The sequence below is a fragment of the Diachasmimorpha longicaudata genome, chromosome 6 (genome assembly GCF_034640455.1).
Source record: "Diachasmimorpha longicaudata isolate KC_UGA_2023 chromosome 6, iyDiaLong2, whole genome shotgun sequence".
In the NCBI taxonomy this organism is placed as follows: Eukaryota; Metazoa; Arthropoda; class Insecta; order Hymenoptera; family Braconidae; genus Diachasmimorpha; species Diachasmimorpha longicaudata.
This window is the reverse complement of record NC_087230.1, coordinates 3,058,037-3,078,444: the sequence shown is the minus strand read 5'-3', so window position 1 is coordinate 3,078,444 and position 20,408 is coordinate 3,058,037. Positions and strand designations below refer to the sequence as shown.

At 39.3% G+C, this 20,408-nt stretch overlaps 2 protein-coding genes across 9 annotated transcripts in view; both read left to right on the top strand.

The window, feature by feature from the left end:
• The window catches only part of Inae (inactivation no afterpotential E), a 39,843-nt gene extending 33,670 nt beyond the window's left edge, over positions 1-6,173 (top strand). Inside the window, exons 12-14 of one of the 5 annotated variants that reach the window (XM_064123059.1) lie at positions 2,245-2,588; positions 3,639-3,983; positions 4,600-6,173. In XM_064123059.1, coding sequence (XP_063979129.1) covers positions 2,245-2,588; positions 3,639-3,983; positions 4,600-5,044 — 1,134 coding nt within the window. In that variant the 3' untranslated portion in view covers positions 5,045-6,173. Of the gene's footprint in view, positions 1-413; positions 590-2,244; positions 2,589-3,638; positions 3,984-4,599 lie in introns of those variants that run through there. The other 4 variants (XM_064123058.1, XM_064123060.1, XM_064123061.1 and 1 more) reach the window with 4 other exon arrangements.
• Positions 6,174-7,001: 828 nt separating this feature from the next.
• On the top strand, positions 7,002-16,538 carry LOC135163542 (HEAT repeat-containing protein 5B). 4 transcript variants are annotated; one of them, XM_064123050.1, is made up of 5 exons: positions 7,002-9,651; positions 10,119-10,151; positions 10,803-14,445; positions 14,525-14,539; positions 15,091-16,538. In XM_064123050.1, the coding sequence occupies exons 1-5, from the start codon at positions 7,426-7,428 to the stop codon at positions 15,411-15,413; spliced, it is 6,240 nt and encodes a 2,079-aa protein (XP_063979120.1). In that variant the 5' UTR covers positions 7,002-7,425; the 3' UTR covers positions 15,414-16,538. The 4 variants fall into 4 exon arrangements, with proteins under 4 accessions (XP_063979120.1, XP_063979122.1, XP_063979121.1 ...); XM_064123052.1 differs by lacking the exon at positions 10,119-10,151; XM_064123051.1 differs by lacking the exon at positions 14,525-14,539 and having other exon boundaries at positions 7,003-9,651.
• Positions 16,539-20,408: the final 3,870 nt, after the last annotated feature.

Sequence of the window (20,408 nt, the reverse complement as noted above, 5' to 3'; positions counted from 1 at the left end):
TTTAGATATTTTCTATAAAATTTGCTGCGTTCAAATTTGTTCAAGTTTTGGTCTATTTTTTTGTGAAAACAAATCTATAAAAAATATTTCAACCGAATAAATACGAGTTTTTCTGTGAAAAAATAGCATCTTCTCGATTTCTCTAATAAAAAACCTAATTAAAAAAAAGTTAAATAGAATTCTGGTGAATCATTGAAAAAATTCACCAAGTCTTTCTACTATTTTTTTTATTCTGTCGCCAGTCGAAAATTAGTTTAAAAAATTTAGAGAATTCGCCAAATTTTTCAGTGAATGTTTTTTTTGCAAGTGCAGTTGAAATAAAAATCCCCGATAATTGTGTGTCGATAGAGGGAAAATAATTAGAATGAATGAGGGTTAATTATCAGTGGCTGAGGGTGTGTGGTGTGGATTAGGTGTCAGCGGACAAAGAGCATTTTACTGAGATTGGAACAACCAGAGTGGCGACTGACGACGAGCGGTGTACAGCCAGGAGGTACGACGATCGTTCTATTCCACTTCAGCAACAATCACCACGTGACCGTGACGCCGACGTCTATGCCACCACACCCTCTTTCTGCCACGATACCAGGTATCTCGAACCATCAACCCCTCGAGGCCATTGATTAAGGTCCTGATAAGTTCAACTTTGTGCTAGCGATATTCATCATTTTGAGGTGATAAAATCCACAGAACACAAATCATCGACCTTATTTCACTGGCCTTGAGCGAAAATTTTAATGTTTTGGAACTTCCGGAGGGAAGTTGAATGATAAACATTAAGTGTCTAGCATTTTCATCATCATTCAAATGAAATTTCATGAAACATTAAAATTTATCCATTTGATCTGGTTGTTTTCAATCTGAGGGCTAATTGACCCAGCTGTAAATTTGTAAAACGATTTTGAAAAGTATCTCCAAATCTGTGGAAGATAGCGAATTTTTTCTCTAAACGTTTTCTGTCGAGTGAAATGAGCACTATAAAAAAGGTTTCAAGACAAACTTTCCTATCTCCCCTAGATTCCGAGATATTCCCTGAAAACTGGCCGACAGTCAAAATCAAATTCACTCGTTTTATCGTTTCACTACTAAAATGGATTTTCTTTAAAGATCATTATCTCTTGACCTAACGATGCGATTTGGACGGGTTTTTACTCATTTTAAAACTCATAAAATTCTCTCCAAAATAAAAAAATGGCGGAATTTCACTGTGCTAATTTCGAGCTTTTGCAGATTGAAAACAGTCCTTTTTATCCCTTGAATAATTGTCTCTATAGTGAATTACCCGTTAACACTTTCGCATGAGTAGACGACGCAAAATGTGAATTGGGTGGAGATACATCTACTTATGGGGACAATTTCAATAAAACTGGTTTAGATAATGAAGACAGCTAATTGAGGAACTAACATTGAAATTTTAAATTCCGGAGTTACGAATTGTTCAACGCGACGTTACGTTCCACGTTTAGTCGATTAAAAACTATAGCATAAAATTGAGCAAATGTTCTCGCTCATCGTCAGTAGTTATTCGTGTCGAGTCATTCGGAGCATGTAGAGACTGTTCATTGCACGTGCATCCCCATTCCGCCCATTAAAGACAGAGAAATCGTTATTAAATTATTAGGCTGAACAAATTGTCAGAAAAATCTAGTGCTTTTATAGATTGTCTGGAGATCCTATCGACCAATTATTTATAATATAATTAATGATTCATGATTTTTGCAGCATTTACATTCGAAGTCCTATTTTTTATGACTTTTCATTTAAATAAATTGAACAAAGGAACTCAACTTTTCCCGTATAAATCTTTATTTTTCTATTTTTATCTCGCCATAAAATTCACAAATATTCCATTATAACTAGTTTAAAACATCAATTATTATTTTTGAAAGTTTTATCACTCAGTGTTTATTGTTTTTTTACCTCCAAATATTCTCCTAGAATATTTACTGGAATAAAGCACAAGTGTTTATCTAAAAAAAAAAAAAACAACGACCTCAACGAGAAATTAATTGCAAAAAAACAGATGAAATATTAAAAGCGAGTGTTCAGGGGTGTGATATGCATGATAAATATTCGGTGAAGTAGCGTAAAAATAATCCCAATCGACAATTGAATGCCTACCTAGAAAAGTGTGATTAGAGAGAAGCTCACAGTTGTGTAAATCGAATTAAAAAAAGCAAGAGAATGAAAATGAAAAAACGAGAAAGTACTAACTGACCCACTGGACGACATCCTGACGATCAGGTTGTAACAACCCTGGGGCCAACGAAGCCGCAACGAGTGGCGTCAGGCCAGACATCGTCAGCCGAGGCGTCAGAGGTGCGTGAGACCCTTGAGATCCAGGAGTTGGAGCTCGAGCAGGAGATGCGTGCCCTCTTATCACCACAGAGCCCCGGAAAAACACGTTCATTAACAGTGGGTACATCACCCCACAGATTATGTCTCGAGACGAGCTTCACTTCCCTCCAGAGCCCCACTGATATACCTCAGGCTGGACGTGAATTGAGTGTTGACTCCCACGGGATACCCTGGGAGTACGTCAGTATTGCCAGTGAATTAGCTACCCCGAGGCACGACCTGAACAAATTGTAAGAGAATAATTTTTGAAAACAAAAACAAACTGCGATACGTGGGTGATTGCCATACGAAATTTCTTCGATAACACCCCCTGGGAATAAAAATCTTTCGAGAGAAATATTTTTTCCCTTTTTTTGGTAGAGGGTATCATATAAAGTTGCGAGACAGTCCTAAAAAGATTGTTAAATGTTCAATTGTCCGATCACTCGCCTTATATAACGTGGTATATGTATATATATTTTTTTAACCATATATTTATTTTGGGCTTCAAACGCTTAACAAAAACAAGACAAAAACATGTCCAATTTAATTAACACAATGGGTTTCAACAATGTAGTTTTCAATGATAAATAGTTTAAATGTTAAAAAATAATTCAAAATTATTAGTTCCATTAAAACACATTCGTTTAATTGCAAACGATTTTTTTGTTATCAAAAGATTACAAATATAATTTGTTTTTTAGCTGGAAAAAAATGACCATGCGAGTGATCGGGATATGTCTGAAAGGGGCCTGTCCCGTATCTACCAATGTTGGTGGCCAGGGCTGAGCCGATAGTCCCAAGAAATTTGGAAGAAAAAATTTCTCTCAAGGAATTTTAGGCGGACACCCTGTAAATCACATAAAACCGAGAAAATAATTGAACTAATTGAGATAATTGGAAAATAACATGATGAAATGATGACTAAATGATCTTGTCTGCTCGTTGTATTTTAGTGATAACCCCTAGGTGCTTCAATCGCATACGCTTAATACGATATTCACATTTTTTCACCAAAGCACACTCATCTCTCATTACTCATCATCACGAATGTCTTTTGCTTCAATTTGTGTTTAATTGTGGATTAATTTTGATGTACACGAAAAAAAAAATTAACAGAATAATTTTGTGAATTCATGACAATTCAATTCAATTCACGAAAAACGATGAGAAGAAAAATATTAAAAAAAACAGGAATTGCGAACTGGAAAAAGTCTATTGTTATAAATTCTATATATTTTTCTGTTAAATTTTTTTTCTTGTGTGAATTTATTACTGATGATGCCCCTCGTAATGTTCAGGTTCAATCATCCACTCAACTGGGAGTACACCCAGAGGATAGCCCCGCTGGCAACCCCCGAGACGATGTCCGAGGCGAGCAATCCACCATCACCTCTTCCTGTGACAAGGCCCATCCGGAGAACACCAAAAATACCGGGGAATCTCTCGACGGCTGCTGACGATTTCAAGAGTAATTTGCACTTTGCCATGCTGACTGTTAAGAATTGTAGTTTCAGGGATGATAATCATGGGGGTAGTAATAGTAGTAGTGGTAATAGTGAGGCTAGTTTCGAGACAGCAAGAAGCAACAAGGAGCAACCACTACCACCAGTGCCACGGAGACGGGATTCTGTTATTCTGAGGAGGTTTGTTATTCATGAACATTATTAAGAATTATCATTATAGCAGTTCATATCTTTTCATTAGAAATTTTATAATTTAATTAGTGAAGTAAATTAATTTTCTTATTTTATAGAAAATTCAAGGCACTCGATGGACAAATCCATTCATTTTTTGGAGATTTCTATTCCAAATTATTTAACGAAGAGGTTTAGAGACTTTTGTTAACATTCGTCCAACGAAGAATTATCCTTTGACTATTTCCTCACAAAAAGTATCAATATAAAAATTAAGATAGGTTTTATAATTTTGAATGGAATTGATACAAAATCAAAGTCTATTTTTCAAACAAGGAAATGCTATTGTTAGACCCAAATACCAATTTCCACAAAAGCAAAATGGATTCTATGAAACTCATTATTTTATGGTATGGTATGGTCAATTGATTTTGGTGCCAAGAACTTTTCATTCACACTTGAATAAAAAATGACCAGAAAATTGGTTTAAATTTGGATCAAGGTCTGAGTATTTTCCCATTGCTGAGAATATGTAGTGGAAAAAGTCCACTATCTCCCTTATCTGTAACTTGTAAAAGTCATTAAATCTCACAAAATGTTTCCTATTCACATATGTTTCAATCAGGGAGCACAATGTATGTACAGCGGCCTGTTGTCGAGACGATCAATCAGAGTCCTCCACTCCGTCCTCATCACACTCAATCAGGATAACGCAGACAACCCATCGAGTCCAGATTGATTTTCCTCATACCGGAATCCAGAGACGGGCATCGAGCCTCGATTATTACGATAAAAAAAGAGCTGGCCACGACAACAATGATGTTTTTTTCAGTGTCAGAAGTTCACCAGAGTGCAAAAGACTAATGACACCGGCAACTGATCTCGGCGCCGAGTGGAAAAAACGATTTGACGCCAGTACTGGAATATCCACTGATGCTTCACTTCCATTACTTCGTGGTCTATCACCAACACCTGGTCATGCTCAACACACATCGCCTTTTTTCAACGCCAAGAGAAAGAAATACGTCTATCCTATCACCCTTGTTGGTAGGGGCGAGAGCAGTGTCTAATGTTTGATTTAATCACGTGCGAAAACATTTTCTAGAACTTTTCCTCCAATCTATCAATCAGTAACAAATTGATAAAATGGAACAAGTTAATTTTGCCTATTGGCCAGCTTTTTCTCGATATCTCGAAATCTAGGGTAGATGGGAAAATTTTTATTATTGCCTTTTTTATGGAGCGAATTAAGTTCTACAACAAATGTCAATAGAAAGTTTCATTATTTGCCTTAGATTCTGAGATATTGCTCAAAAACTGAGCTCCAAGATGAATCAAGTTAGAAAATTTGTGGGAAAATTCTGTTTCATTTTGTGGATTTTGCGATTTTCGTTCTTTTATAGACAAAATTCGTTAAATTGAATTTTTTGACAATTTCTTTTTCTCTACAAATTTAGATAAAAAATTAATTGTCCCAAATTTTCAATGTATTGGAAGATTTTCCTTGTGAATCACTAGATCTCTCTGTGAAATTTTGTCGCACGCGATATTTACCTATTAATAAAAATTGTACAATAAATGAAACACACAATGGAGGATATATTCAGCCAAGGGACCACGATCTTTTGAGAATGGAGAGATGAGAAAATAACATGAGGCCTTAGTCGGTTGTATTGCCTGTCCCTATGGCCTGACAGAAATCAATTCCCAGTGGATTTAGCTCTCCCTCATTCGCTCATTTTTTTCCCCAAGCTGATTGGAATATCCAACTGCTGGCCTATTGTATCATACGAGATTCTTCCTCTCCTCGTCGATTCCAATTGCTCCCCTCCAGGGAAAAAGAAACTCCCATCATGATGTTTCAAGAAATAACCTTCGATTTTAATCGATGATGCTCTGTAAATTAATTTTTTACATAATTCTCGCTATGTAGAATAATGGACGCACTGTACATAGATGGAAGGTTCGAGTAATGTAGTTGTAAAATTGTATTTAAAAGATAGTGATCTCGTCTTAAGTAGTTGTGTTAGATATTTCGTTCTTTAAGTCAATTTCTTTCCATTATTTATTCGATCAACAATTTTTTTAACGACTGTATTTATTGAAAAGATAATTTAGTTTCTCTTGTAATTAGAATGACGATAATGATGATTAAAGTTGTTGAAAACTGTGATGAAAGAGAAAAATTGTCATTTTTATGCTGAAGACTGATTTTTTCGATTAATTCCTTGTTGAGTTTTTTGTGTTACAATGAAATTCTCTTTGTTCTTCATTAACCTAATATCATTCACCTATTCGGCTCAATTATTCAGAATAAATCTGAGATTTTTTGGGGAATTTTACAATTAAGAAGTGTAAATTAAAATTCTGACTCAAAAGTCGATGAAGAAAACATTTTAACAGAATTTAAAAGAACAATAAATCTTTCCCATATTGTTCCTGTTATTTTGAATAGAAATCGAGGCAAAAGCAAATAGAATTTGTATTGATTATTTCAGGAAAATTTATTTTATCATTCCACCTGTTCCTGTTAAACTTTTCAGTCCACTATTGATTTCCAATGCTAAGTCGTTGGAGAACAATTAAAAACATTTTCTTCAAAAATTGAAACCTCCCATTTTTCTCGACTAGAATGAAAAGGATTTTATTTTCATTGTGGACATAACAAAAACTTAGACATAGATGTTTATCCTGCTCTACTCGAATGTGAACATATAACGATCACATTCACTAATGAAGAAAAAGTTTTTCGCATGAAGTTAACAAATGTCTTGCCTAGCTAATTTAATTTATGTGACTTTTTAAAATAACAATAATTCAGATATAGAATCGCGCTGCAATTTCATAACTTTTCTCACTGTTTTACTCGCCGAACCGAGCGTCCCGAGGTCTTCACCAGAGTCTTCTGTAGTCTAACAGTTCGACTGTCGATAATTCTGGCTAGCTGTAAGTAGTGCCTTCTGTGTGCCATACCAATAACTCTGACCTGACTGATGTCACAACTTGTAACACCCAAGCGCCATCGCCAAAAGCAGGAACTAGTCCCTTGACGAGACCGCTAGCGCTTGGAAAAAATGGCAAACTAAAAAAAGACTGAAGCAAACAAACACCCTGCACCAGTGAAACGTCGACCGCGTACCCACAAACTTGACAGACCCCATTTCTCGACATTCAGCCTAGTAAATCCCCGAGTGTTCAAACCTTCCCGTGTGCGTACCCCCCCGACAGTGTCACCTCCCCCAAAAATCAGTGAATCCCATCATCCCGTGAATCATCGAGAATCCCCCCTCTCACCAATCACAAATCCCCATCGCATTGATGGATAGACCCACCACCTGACATCAAAACTCATTCTCACCAATAATCTCCGATTCATCACCATATTGCCCCAGTTCTTCCCCGTCACCATGACCCCACAGTAACCCACCCCCCGTCCAAACACCTCACGAGGATGATGGAGCTGAGTCACAGTCTGACCCTGAACGAGGAGGCCCTGGACCAGATTCCAGAGGCAAAGCGTCCAGTGTTCGTCTTCGAATGGCTGCGTTTTCTGGACAAAGTCTTGGTGGCAGCCCAGAAAAACGACATAAAAGGTTGCCAGCAGAAACTAGTGGAACAGTTGACTCGTCACATGCAGGGAGCCCCAGGTCCCCCAACAAGAAGACTGATAGCAAGATGCCTGGCGACACTCTTCAGTGTGGGTGACACATTTCTCCTCTTCGATACAGTGAACAAGTGCAATGATATTTTGAAAAATAAGGACGACTCGCCAAGTTTTCTCCCAACAAAATTGGCAGCCATCTGCTGTGTTGGGGCGATGTACGAAAAGCTAGGGAGAATGATGGGTAGATCATACGAGGAGACAGTCCAGATATTGATAAAGTCCCTGCGTTCAGCTGAATCCCAGTCCAGAATTGAAATAATGCACACCCTGGAGAAGGTCTGTGCGGGAATGGGTACAGCAATAACAAATGTCCACAAGGAGATCTACAAAGTATCCAAACAATCGTTGACCGACAGGGTTATGGCAGTGAGATGTGCTGCTGCTAAGTGTCTTCTGGAGATGTTAAATCATGCACCATTTTTGTACACTACTGAAATTGAGAGCATGGCGACGTTGTGCTTCAGAGCATTTGAGGGATCCAACTACGAGGTAAGATGTGCTGTAGCTAAATTACTGGGAACACTGGTGGCAATGACTCAGTTACCACCGCCGAAGGGAAAAAACATGGGGGCGCAGAGTAAATCCATGAAACCAATATCCCTGGACGAGGTATTGAATATCCTTATGTCTGGCTTCCTGCGAGGTGGTGTGGGATTTCTGAAAGGGACTGGGGAGATAATTAAGGGAAGCTCGGGTGTGAATCGCGAGGTCAGGGTGGGTGTCACCCACGCTTACGTGGTATTCGTGCAGATCTTGGGGGGTGTTTGGCTGGAGAGAAACATTGGGGCAATAGTGGCCCATGTCCTGGACCTTGTAGCCAATCCCAAGGCTGCAAGCTCGCACGTGGACGCTGTTTACTCCCGAAAATGCATAAACTTCATCCTTCGCGGGACTATTGGAAAACTCCTGGGAGAGGGGGCACAGGCAGCTGCATGCAAGGAGACAGCTCATGTAATCTTGAAGCAGATGAACTCCATTGACTTCAATCCTGAAAACGCCAAGGATTGTAACCAGGAGACCCTTTTCAGTCAGCATCTGCTGGTGTGTGCACTACAGGAGATGGGAAATTTGGTTTTGGGCCTGGGGACAACTGCCTCCAATCTCTTGGTGGAGCCATCATTGAATCTGATAGATACGACTCTAGCTGTACTTGTACATCCCTGTCAGGCAGCCAGGCTAGGCGCTGCCTGGTGCCTCAGGTGCATCTGCGTGGCTGTACCCAGTCAGATCACTCCCCTCATTGATCGTTGTGTTGACGGAATCGAGAATATGCGGAGCTCTCCAGAGGCTATTGCTGGATACAGCGGTGCTCTAGCTGCTGTTCTGGGAAGTGTCAGACTCTCACCCCTCGGCGTACCCCACACCAAGGGAAAAATCATTTTTAATACTGCTGAGGAGCTTCTCAGGAGCGCCAGTCAGAACAGCAGGCTTTCATTGAACAGAACTCATGCTGGATGGCTTCTCATCGGGGCCATCATGACCCTGGGGACAGCCGTAGTCAAGGGGCTATTGCCCCGGATGCTTCTCCTCTGGAGGAATTCATTCCCCAGGTCCTCCAAGGAACTTGAGAGCGAAAAGGCCCGGGGTGATGCCTTCACCTGGCAGGTTACTCTCGAAGGCAGGGCTGGGGCTCTATCAGCCATGCACAGCTTCCTACTTCATTGCCCTGAACTACTCAATGACGATATCACCAGAAGATTACTCACACCCATCGAGTCTGCCCTGGCAATGCTGACTAATCTATCTCCTGTTCTTAAGAATTATGGACAACAGCTGAAGGCACCCACTGCTATGGTCAGGCTGAGACTGTATGAGACACTTTTATTACTTCCTCCACAGACCTTCGAGGGGTCTTATACCCATCTGCTGAGGATGCTCGTTTCTGAGTTCACACTCACTGAGAATCCCGGGAATACAACCACTTCGCTGCTGAGGATTGTGTGTCATGCCAATGACTCGGTTATTTTGGGGACCTGGCTGCAGGAAACCGAACATCGTACTATTGAAGATCAGGTATTTTTTCAAGTTTTTTTTCGGGATAGTGGATAGTTGGAGGGATATGGAGCCAATTGAATAGAAATTCGTTGGAAAATTGCTCTAATTTTCAACTTGTAAATTGTTTTAATGAAGAAAGATTGAATAAATCTGGGGAAAATTAAAAAAAAACATGTTCAGGAATTCCTGTCGTAGAAAGATAGGAGGATTAAATTGTATAAATTTTTTAAATACAATAGTTGTTATCAGACTTTTGTGTTTACAAAATCGAGAATTGGCAATTTTTCTATTAGGCTATTCAATGACAATGTCATTGAATAGAAATTCAACGAAAGTTTCTTGGAATGTCCTATAGAATTCCTTAGACTTATCAGTGACATTTAATTAATCTCTTCTTCGTTATGACTGAATGAAAGGGTACTTGCTTTTCTAATAGAAACCCACTGACAGTTTACGTATTTAAAAATTTTTGTTTTCATGCTAAGATGGAACCATGTCGAAGATCAGACGTCGAACACGTGAGTTCAATATCTGCTTGATCTAAAATTACACTATGAAATATTCGGATATATATTTCGAGGCGATTCCTTGTTTTCGGGTGGTGGTGGATGACGTCAAATCGAGTAGAAATGAATTTTCTCATGTAGACTGGGTCACACTGCGTGATTCTGTTGTGAAGTTAATTTTTAAGCCATGTTTATAATTACTTTATTTCTCATAATTTTTGATGTTATAGACGTTATGAATGAATATCACGAATTGCGGTTCGATTCTAAACACAAGAAATTACGGGGTGATGCTTACAATTACAAAGTTTAGAATTATCGCTTCATCTAATAGTAATAATGAATAATCATTTTTTTTTAAAAAAAAAAGGGAAATTGCTGCAGAATATCGTGGAACCTAAGGGAAATAGTAATTTCTTGTGAAAACATTCTGCAGAGCGAATTGAGACCTACAAAAAATGTTATGATGAAAATTACACTATTTTCCTTAAGTTCAGAGATATCCTCCAAAAATTGTGTGAAGAGCAAAGTCGACTTAACTCGTCGCGTACAAAACTCTTACGATGCCACCAAAAATTATAGGAAAAAATGATGTAGAGTAAATGACTAGATAATTGGTTTTAACATTTTGAAAAAAATTCTCACTGACTTTTCTCATTTCAGTTGCAACCGAATAGCGCAGCAGGCTCAGGGGCCCTGGAGCACAACGCCTGCTGCCTCTACCGTCCGGTGCCCCCGGGGGAAATAATTCCAGGTCCCCTTCCCCTCGGTGTCGCCGTGATCGATCTCTCGGTCTCTCTCTTCGGCCAGATATTCCCCCGTGTCGCCAACAAACACCGTCTTCAGATGCTAGAGCACTTCGGTGAATGCATCAAGCACGCCAAGTCTGGTCGCCAAGAGGCGATTCAAATGAACGTTTTCACAGCTGTTCTGAGTGGTTTGAAAGGCCTCAACGAGGCTAAAACCGGTTTCGGCCAGGAGGACGTTAAGAAGCTCGCAACTAACCTGATAATAAGCACCCTGGTGAGCGGCAACTCGATCCTCCGCTGGGCATCTGGTGAGGCTGTAGGTCGACTGGCTCAAGTAATCTCAGACCCAAAATTCACAGCAGAACTTGCTCAGACGAGTTTTGATCGTCTGAAATCGGCGCGCGATGTGGCCAGCCGGACCGGTCATTCTCTGGCTCTCGGGTGCCTCCACAGATATGTTGGAGGTATGGGCTCGAGTCAACACCTGAACACAAGCGTCAGCATATTACTAGCCCTAGCGCAAGATAATTCGTCGCCAGTGGTTCAAGTCTGGGCATTGCACGCCCTCGCCTTGATCGCCGACTCTGGGGGCCCAATGTTTCGGGGCTACGTCGAGCCCACCCTCTCCCTGATTCTCACTCTTCTTTTGAACGTGCCACATTCTTATATAGACGTTCACCAGTGCATAGGGAAGGTCCTCTCCGCATTGATCACAACAATTGGACCAGAGCTCCAGGGCAACACGTCCTCCATCTGCATGGCACGTTCATCCTTCCTCTGCGCCTGTGCCATAATGCAGGATCATCAGGATCCTCTGGTGCAGGCAGAGGCCACTGGTTGCCTCCAGCAGCTTCACCTCTTCGCACCCAGACACGTTAATCTTTCTTCCCTGGTGCCAAATCTCTGCAGGACACTCTCCAGTAATCATCTGCTGTTGAGAAAGGCCGCGATATCGTGCCTGAGACAACTGGCCCAACGAGAAGCCAAGGAGGTCTGCGAGCACGCTATGAGTCTGGCTAATGAAAGCAGGGACACCAACATGGTGGAGGGACTCACCATAACCGAGACTGGACTTCCTGGGGTACTCTTTAGCATGCTTGATACTGAAACCGATAGTGGACTGATCAAGGACATTCACGACACACTGACAAGTATGCTGCAGATGCTAGCGGCTGACAATTTGTCCCAATGGCTGTCCCTTTGCAAAGATGTTCTGACTGTCGCTTCCGAGTCCAGCACAGCTGACGAAGTTGCTGCAGTAGCGACAGAGGACCCTGCAGGGGACAACGATTCTGCAGATGCAGAGGGTGACGATGATCAAGCCGAGTTCCATGCTGATGAATCCAAACAACGGCCCAGTGTCTCACCAAGATGGCCGACAAGGGTATTTGCTGCGCAATGCATAAGACGAATCATTGCGACGTGCATGAACAACAAGCAAGGGCACTTTGATCTGTCAGTGGCAAAGGAGTTGCAGCAAATTAAAGGACGAGGGGATTACCTCGTTCTTCATCTGTCTGATCTGGTGAGAATGGCGTTCATAGCAGCGACCAGTGACTGCGATCCCCTTCGTCTCGAGGGTCTCCAGACACTCCAAGATATTATTGACAAATTTGCTAAAGTCCCAGAGCCGGAGTTTCCAGGACACCTGCTACTGGAACAATTCCAGGCGCAGGTGGGTGCTGCATTGAGGCCGGCTTTCTCGGCGGATACTGCATCACACGTTACAGCAGCTGCCTGCGAGGCCTGCAGCGCTTGGATTGGCAGCGGCGTTGCACGAGATCTGAACGATCTTCGAAGAGTGCATCAACTGCTGGTGTCTTCTTTGGAGAAACTGCGAGAGGGTAATACTCGCCCCCAACTGTACAACGAGAGTCTCTCGACACTCGAACGACTGGCCATTCTCAAGGCCTGGGCGGAGGTCTACGTGGTGGCTATGATCAACGAGGGAACGGCGCCAAGTAATTTGGAGCTGAGCAGAAATGCCAACTTAACCGAGTCCGACGATCTCTTCGGGCAGTTTGAGTCGCAGAATGAGAGTCTGTTGAGCCTGGTGCAGCCAGAGCTTCTGAGTCTGAGCCAGCACTGGCTAGCAGCCTTGAGGGATCATGCTCTGTTGTCACTGCCTCCTGAATTCTCCAGTCAATTACCCCACGACGGGGGTGCCTTCTACACGACTGATACGATGGAGTCAGCTAGACCCTATTACACTAAATCCTGGGCGCCAATCCTCCATGCAGCCACCCTCTGGCTCAACGCCAGGGGTTTCAACGTCGATGATACCACGGACGCCAATCAAGCATCGACCCCGAACAACAACAGAGGCATCATCAACAACAACTCCGACAATACGAAAATCGATTTTAATATTGAACGCTTTCACCTATTGTTCGGCATCTGTATGGAGGCTCTGTGCAGCCCAAGATCATCAGAGTCAACCCAGAATATCGAGACATGTCTGAACGCTTTGTATACATTGCTGGACTCATTTTGGACGAGGGAGGTATTCACTCGAGATTCAACTCTCTGTATCGAGCTCTGCAACGTTCTCCACAGGCTGATTCTGACAAGAGAGAGTTTTGTTGTCCAGAGGATGTCGATGGAGGTTCTCAAGCAGGTGATGAAGGCCACTCAGGAGTGCCTTATCGAGAAGAAGAGGAAGAAGCTGAAGGAGATGATGCCGGCTAATCAGGAGAGCAAGGACACTGCTGAGCTAGATCTGCTCGGTGAAGGAGGCGATGGGGAGCTTGTACCAGGAGAATCCCTCGTATTCGCCATTGTCGAGGTCTGCCTATGTCTCCTGGTAAGGCAGATCCCTGCTTTGAATCCCAATCCTGATGGTGCCACTGCTATTCTCTCCCAGAGAGGATTTCTTTTGACTGAAGACAGTGGCAAACTCATCGCCTCGGCCTTGAGTGTCATGGAGTGCCTGCCAAGTCTCTGCGCACCTCAGGGCGCTGTCTCTATTTTACCGACCCTTCTCTACCTCACCACCGGAGTCATTCACGAAATTGGAGTCAGGGCAGATAATCACAATGCCAAAGCCACCACTGATGTATCCATTCATGCTGCTCTGCACTGTCTCAAGTGTCTCATCACTGATAAATATGCTAGGGACGAGAGGTGTCGTGATCAGTACACGAGTCTTCTTCAAAGTGCGCTGGCCAAGATCGTCGATCTTGCCAAGACTGGAGACGATGGGGGCAAGATGGACGAGGTCACAATGATGCTGGGTATCGGAGTGTTTGTTCTTCATGCTGTTCCAGAGGTTGTCAGTGCTCCCAATCTACTATTTCCTTGCATCAATCACTTCAGGCAGGCCATGCAGTCAAACAATACTGTTGTCAAACTCAAGTGTGTGCAGACACTGAAGACTATTTTTTTATACCCTGAGAAGAGCATTAGCACACCCTACATTCATGCTCTGGCACCCAGGATTGTCGAGTATCTGTACAGCGACAAGAGTCAGATGGTCGAGGGGGAAGTCGAGCTGTCGTATACTCTCGAGTGCATTGGGACCATCGAAGCTTTGATCGCACTCGCAGAACCTGGCAATCGTAAGTTCTTTTATTTTTTCTGGAGATTTACTGGTGGGTGGGTCTATTAATTTGATCATGTTGGTTTCATGCTGAGTAGGAGATTTGATGCAAGGTATTTTGAAGAGTTTACTGGTTTCATTGTGACTTGATTTTATTGTACAAATTTTTTTTGGAGATTTTTACGAGACGTTAGGTCGGATGTCTCACTATTTCTGAATTTTGTTATACCCATTTAAATAATTAGTTATTTAAAAAGAAAAGAAAATCACAGGAGTCTTCCCTTATAGATTAGAAGATTAGAAATTGATTGACAAATTGATGATTAAAAATTGTTATTTGAAAAAGATCAATTGATGTAAACAAATAACACGTCATTTTAATGTTGATGTCGTATAATGTTTTTCTAGCTGTCTGTCAAATTTTGCACATTCACTTTTCTCTGAAAATTCATGGTACAGGTTTCTTCTCATTTAAGTCATTTTTAGAAACTAAATGTTGATTTATTTATCATAGGCGAAATAAACAGGCAAATCAGATAAAATGCACAACAGAAAAATGGTGTCACGAATCATTTGGTCGATTTTTTCGTCCCCTTTTCATTTCAATTCGTCTAAAGGGAATAATGCTTAAATGATTGTTCTAATGTTGATAATTGCCTTTCAGGGATACAAATGCTGACTCTACTAGTTCCGATATTAATAAATTATCTACTGGATGAAAATAAACTGCAACGAGGAACCAAGTATCAGGTTACGCTTCATCAACAGAGTTTCCAGTGGTTGAGTAAAATAGGTCCAAAATATCCCCAGGAATTCAAAACACTCATGTCACAATCAACGGAACTCAAGACTAAATTAGAGAATGCTGTACGGCTGAGCCATCAACAGGCACAACGACACAACAAACATCCGGATACATTGAAAACAATTAATAAAACTGCAACACCGTCGATTAAATTGAAGACAGACTTCTCGAATTTTAATTGAAATTGGCCAGATTGGTCATTTAATTAGTGATATTAGAGTTAATTTAGAAGGTCATCTGGTTTTTTCTATGTCCTGTTTTTTCATCGCAATGGAGGGAACAAATGTATTTTGAAGGAAAAACGTTTGTACAGATTATTAGGAGTTACGTTAAGGACTGAATCACAAAGTTTTTTCATATTTTTTGCTGATTTACACACGAAAAATAATTATTTAGGAGGAGAAATGGATTATTAAAGGAAATATATTATTTATGATTTTGGTCAGTCGAGGGGTGACCAGTTGGCAATATTAAAAGACGCTCGAAAAAATGTCGGAGAGAATCCAATGAATTTACTGGCTGAGCAATTATATTAGTTTTGGTCAATTTGATTGACAAATACTGCCAATTATTTTTAACAGAAAATATTCTACAAGAAATATTGATAAATGTTCCTGTGGCTCTTATTCTATTCGAATATTAGTGAAATTTATTGACTTGACTTTCTAATAGAAAGAAGTGGAGAAATAATTCACAAAAACTTAAAGAATTAATTCTAAGATTTTATGAAAAAAAAATGTTCTTGGTCACTTCTAGTCAAATCCCCCCCCCCATTTTTTCCATTGAATAATATTCTATGAACCAATTTTGTTAAAATTTGATTTTTCTGGCGCTCTAATTCTATGGGAATACTTTTTAAAGTTTAAAATTGAAGTTTTAGTGCACAAAAAGACAGAAATCATTTTTTTTTATTGGAAAATTCTGTTCAAGAATTCGCATGAAAAAATACCATCGATATTATTATTTTAGAAAATGGCAGTTAAAAAGGCGAGATATCTCATCAGATTGACCAAAAAATTGTGCACGTTTCTAATAAATTCACTAGATTATTCTACGAAATTATTTCTTGTGTAAATGACTACTGTTTTGTCGCAATTGGGGCGAATATGCAAGATGAGAGAATGTAGAATTAATAAATATGTAATAATTTAGACTTCATCGATGTACAGAGTAGTTCAGAATTAGTCGAGCATTCGAAATTCTATTTTTTTAATTTTCAATAGCACAAATGTAAAGGCGAACATTGAATGATTTTATTCCTCGAACCGTGGTATGAAGAAGTGAATAAATCTTCCTATTTTTATTGATTGATGTTCAGTGACTTGATTAAACTGATATTTTATTCATTTATAGAACAAGAGGGATAAGCGTCGTCCAATAATTACAATGAAATTCACTTAATTCCGAAACCCTATGAGTTTAAATCATTCTAGGTTCATAATGCAGACGTGAAAAAAATCAATAGAAGAAAATGTTTGTTTGAATATTAAAAATAATTCAGTTAAAATTCTATTCGCATACATTTTCTGTTTTTGACAACGTTTTTATCTCTTTAAAATAATAATGTTGTATCTTTCATGAACATTATTTTCAATTTTTAAGAATGCAATTGAAATTCAATTCATAAAGAATCTATTGGTCGAGAATTCTCGTGGAAACTTAGAACTCCAGAATTTCTTGGGGTAAATGGATTTTTCTAGTGATTTTTTTCACGTGTCAACTCGATATTGAAACGAATAATTGTATAATTGTTAAGATATTCATTACGTTTAATCATACGTTATTAGTCCATTCATCTGCTCATCCTCAAAAAACGTGAATGGATTCTAATGATATAACGTGACTATTTATTACTCCATTCTAGTGAACGGGAGAGAGTCATTGGGAAATTTGTAATCGTCATCTGGACAATTTAATGTCGCCAATTTTATGGGAGTGAGTAATTAAATTGACGGAATAGTTTTCTTAAATACTAATTCTAGTCAATGAAGCAGTGAATGTGAATAACTGAAGAATTACAGAAAATTTTAGAAATTGTCCGAGCCGAGAGGGTAATTCATGTATATGTATGGAATCAGTGTATAGAAAGATATTTATCAGAAGTAGAAAACAATGTCTTCCTAATGATTATCTGAAGGAGAATGATAGAAATAATAAAACAAAATAATAGATGGATAGTGTCCCACAAGAAATTGTCTGGATACTTTTTTCCTTCCCTGCCTTCAAGTTGAACCTCATGACATTATTTTCATTATTATTTATTTATTTGATGTAGTTATATAGTTCCCAAATGGCCAGGTAGATTCGCCTGAAATAATTTGTCGAGATTCTCTAGTAGCTTCGAGGGTTTTACTATACAATAAGGTTGTGTTTCAAATGAAATGAACTCTATTTTTGTTGCATAAACAATGCTTTGGCAATAGACAAAGTAGTTAACTCTCATTGGGGGTCGTAACTGGGAGTATATATACTATAGATCCCAAAAATATACTAAAGTCCCGTATGGCAGGACTAGTTCCTGCTTCCGGTGCTGGTGCTGGGGTGTCACAAGTTGGTGGTAGAAAACTGACGTACCGATGGTGATGAGCTGTCACTGTTGTGTTCCAATCTGATCTGTTGGTATTCCAGGGGGGGGGGGTCCGTTGCCCGTGAAGTGCTAAAGTACTCTGCTTCACCAATGCGTGAAATTTTGAATGAAATAAATGAACACAAATATCAATTTTATATTAATCCAGTTTTGTAGTTTATAATTCTTTCTGAACTTAGTTGATTAGTTACAATAACAACTTAAGATTTTAGAAGACGCTTAAAAGGGTTTTGAACTAGTCGTGTTCACATAAAGAATGAACTTGATTTTAGTCTGATCTTAAAAATTGGTCTATCGTTGATCCCACATGAGGAAGTAGGGGACCAATTGTGGGCTTAAACTTGGTGATGGGGTTGGTCTCACACCCCCGTGATAGCTTAAACTGACCCAACTCCCGCTCGTTATGCTACGTGGCTCGAACAAAGGGGCCTGACATGTGGCTTTTAGAAGGAGATAGAAAATAGTCGAGTATCTCTCGAAGAAGAGTAAACTGTCTTCGGAAAATGTTTATGACACGAACGGTTTAATACAAAAATCAAACTCCACTTGAAACTCAATAAGAAAAACTTTACAAAGGGCTTTTGTTTTGGATAGCCAGAAGTACAGGGAAAGCCTGTAAGATTTATCTTTTGGATTCCCGTAATAAATTCAAAACACAGAAGTTATCTTTAAATAAAGACAGATATTTATTAGGAAATTCGCTCAACGTGTGAATATTGTGACTACAGATTTATGTATTCAAAGAGATTTCTGATCTTAGAATGGGCTTAGTGCTCTCGGTGAAGTTCGGGATCTAACTTATGAACAAGAATAATGTTAGAGTACTCAGTTCCTTACCTGAGGACACAAGGAGGAAATGGAGGGGTTAGAGGGAAGCATGGCTATTTTTTGGGCATGCACATGTTAGCTTTTAGTAAATGGGAAATGGAGAAAATTCGTAGTGGCGCCAGGGTTTATGATAGGATTAAGAGTTGGGCCAGACGTAGTTGGGGTATGCCCCAAGCAATAAATGAATGGTAAATAGAAATATTAATGTAAAATACAAAGTGAAATATAGGAGTATACAACATATCGGTCGTTTCCTATTTTCAAGTTTCGACTAACATTATAAAATTCCACATTTTATTATCTTTAAACGGTGAGAATATTTCTACTGCTTCAACGAAGCTAATATTTAAATAAATTAAAAGAAATAAAAGATAAAATAAATCCTGATAGTATGATCTAGTGATAAATATGATAGTCATAGGGAGCCTACAGTGTTACTAGCCCTCTAGGCGACATCACGATTCTCCGTGCCCGTAGCCCTCTCTCGGCGATTATTCCAAGCTCAAGGACACGTTCATCTTGGAATAATTCGAAAAGATTCTCCGCGGCTGCGCCCACAATCACCACTTGCTAGTGAGAAGTTACTAGGACCGCCAAAATTCGAATGTATTTATGGTTTATAATATGTCTAATACAAGACTAGTCAAATTGCTAAAGATTAACAGTTTTCATCTTAAAAAATTATATTTTATGGTAGTCGATTGTTATAAAGCGGCTCTTTCATAATGAAGAGCCGTCTATTGTCATGGTTGTGACTGATTAATTATAAGTTTATACATACGTTATACATTCTACATTTCAATAATTGATTTACTAAAATGCTTCGAGGAAATGCCAGTGCCAATTCCCGAACGGGGAAAAGTGAAAATGAGTACGGAATTTATTTCATGTCATATATCCTGTGATGACCTACAATGTAAATCATTCTTTGTCTCCATTCAACAAGTAAAGATCCCTCAGCGATTCCCTCTGTTAATATCTTTTGTCAGAGGAGAACAAGGTGTTAATCAACCACCAAGCATTTCTAGCTAATAAAAAAACTAAAAAATTAATGAACTTTATCACAAGATGTTCAATTTCTCGAAACGATGTTTCGTTGGATTAAATTAATCAAATACTTACGACAACTTGACAACGATTTTGGATATTCCAGGAGATTAAATTGTTAGTGAATAAAATGGAAACAAAAAGTCCTGATGACCAAATTTTATCGAATAAGAGATGTGATAAGAAATTTCCCTCCTTTAATTTTAGACAACGGTGAAATATTCTATGCTAATCGTTTTCACCACCTTATTCGTTACTATAGGTTCATATGATTACACCCATCTATTTGTTTATTTACTTGTGATTAAAATTGTATTCAGTGAACATCCAAATGCACCAGTAAAGTGGTGAACCAGAAGTTAATTTTAATTTTTTTGTAAGTTTTTGCTAAATATCTCCGAATTCAAGAGATGTAGCATTTTTTTGTCATGACTTGTGTCCCTTAATTGACTACAAACAAAAGAGGTATAACAAAAACTTTTCTCTGCCAAAAATGTCTTCATAACAAAAAGAAAAATTTTATTTAAAAATGGTCCATAATTGTAATGGCCTTTACCTGATTTCTGATTTTGTCACCGACATAACCAAATCATTTATTGTAATGGAAATTTAAGAACTGACACCTCAGGATATATCCAGACTTTAAAAAAATCTCATCAATGCAACAAACAAATAATAATTAAAGAGTATCGCCTCTGAAATCTTTTCACCAAAA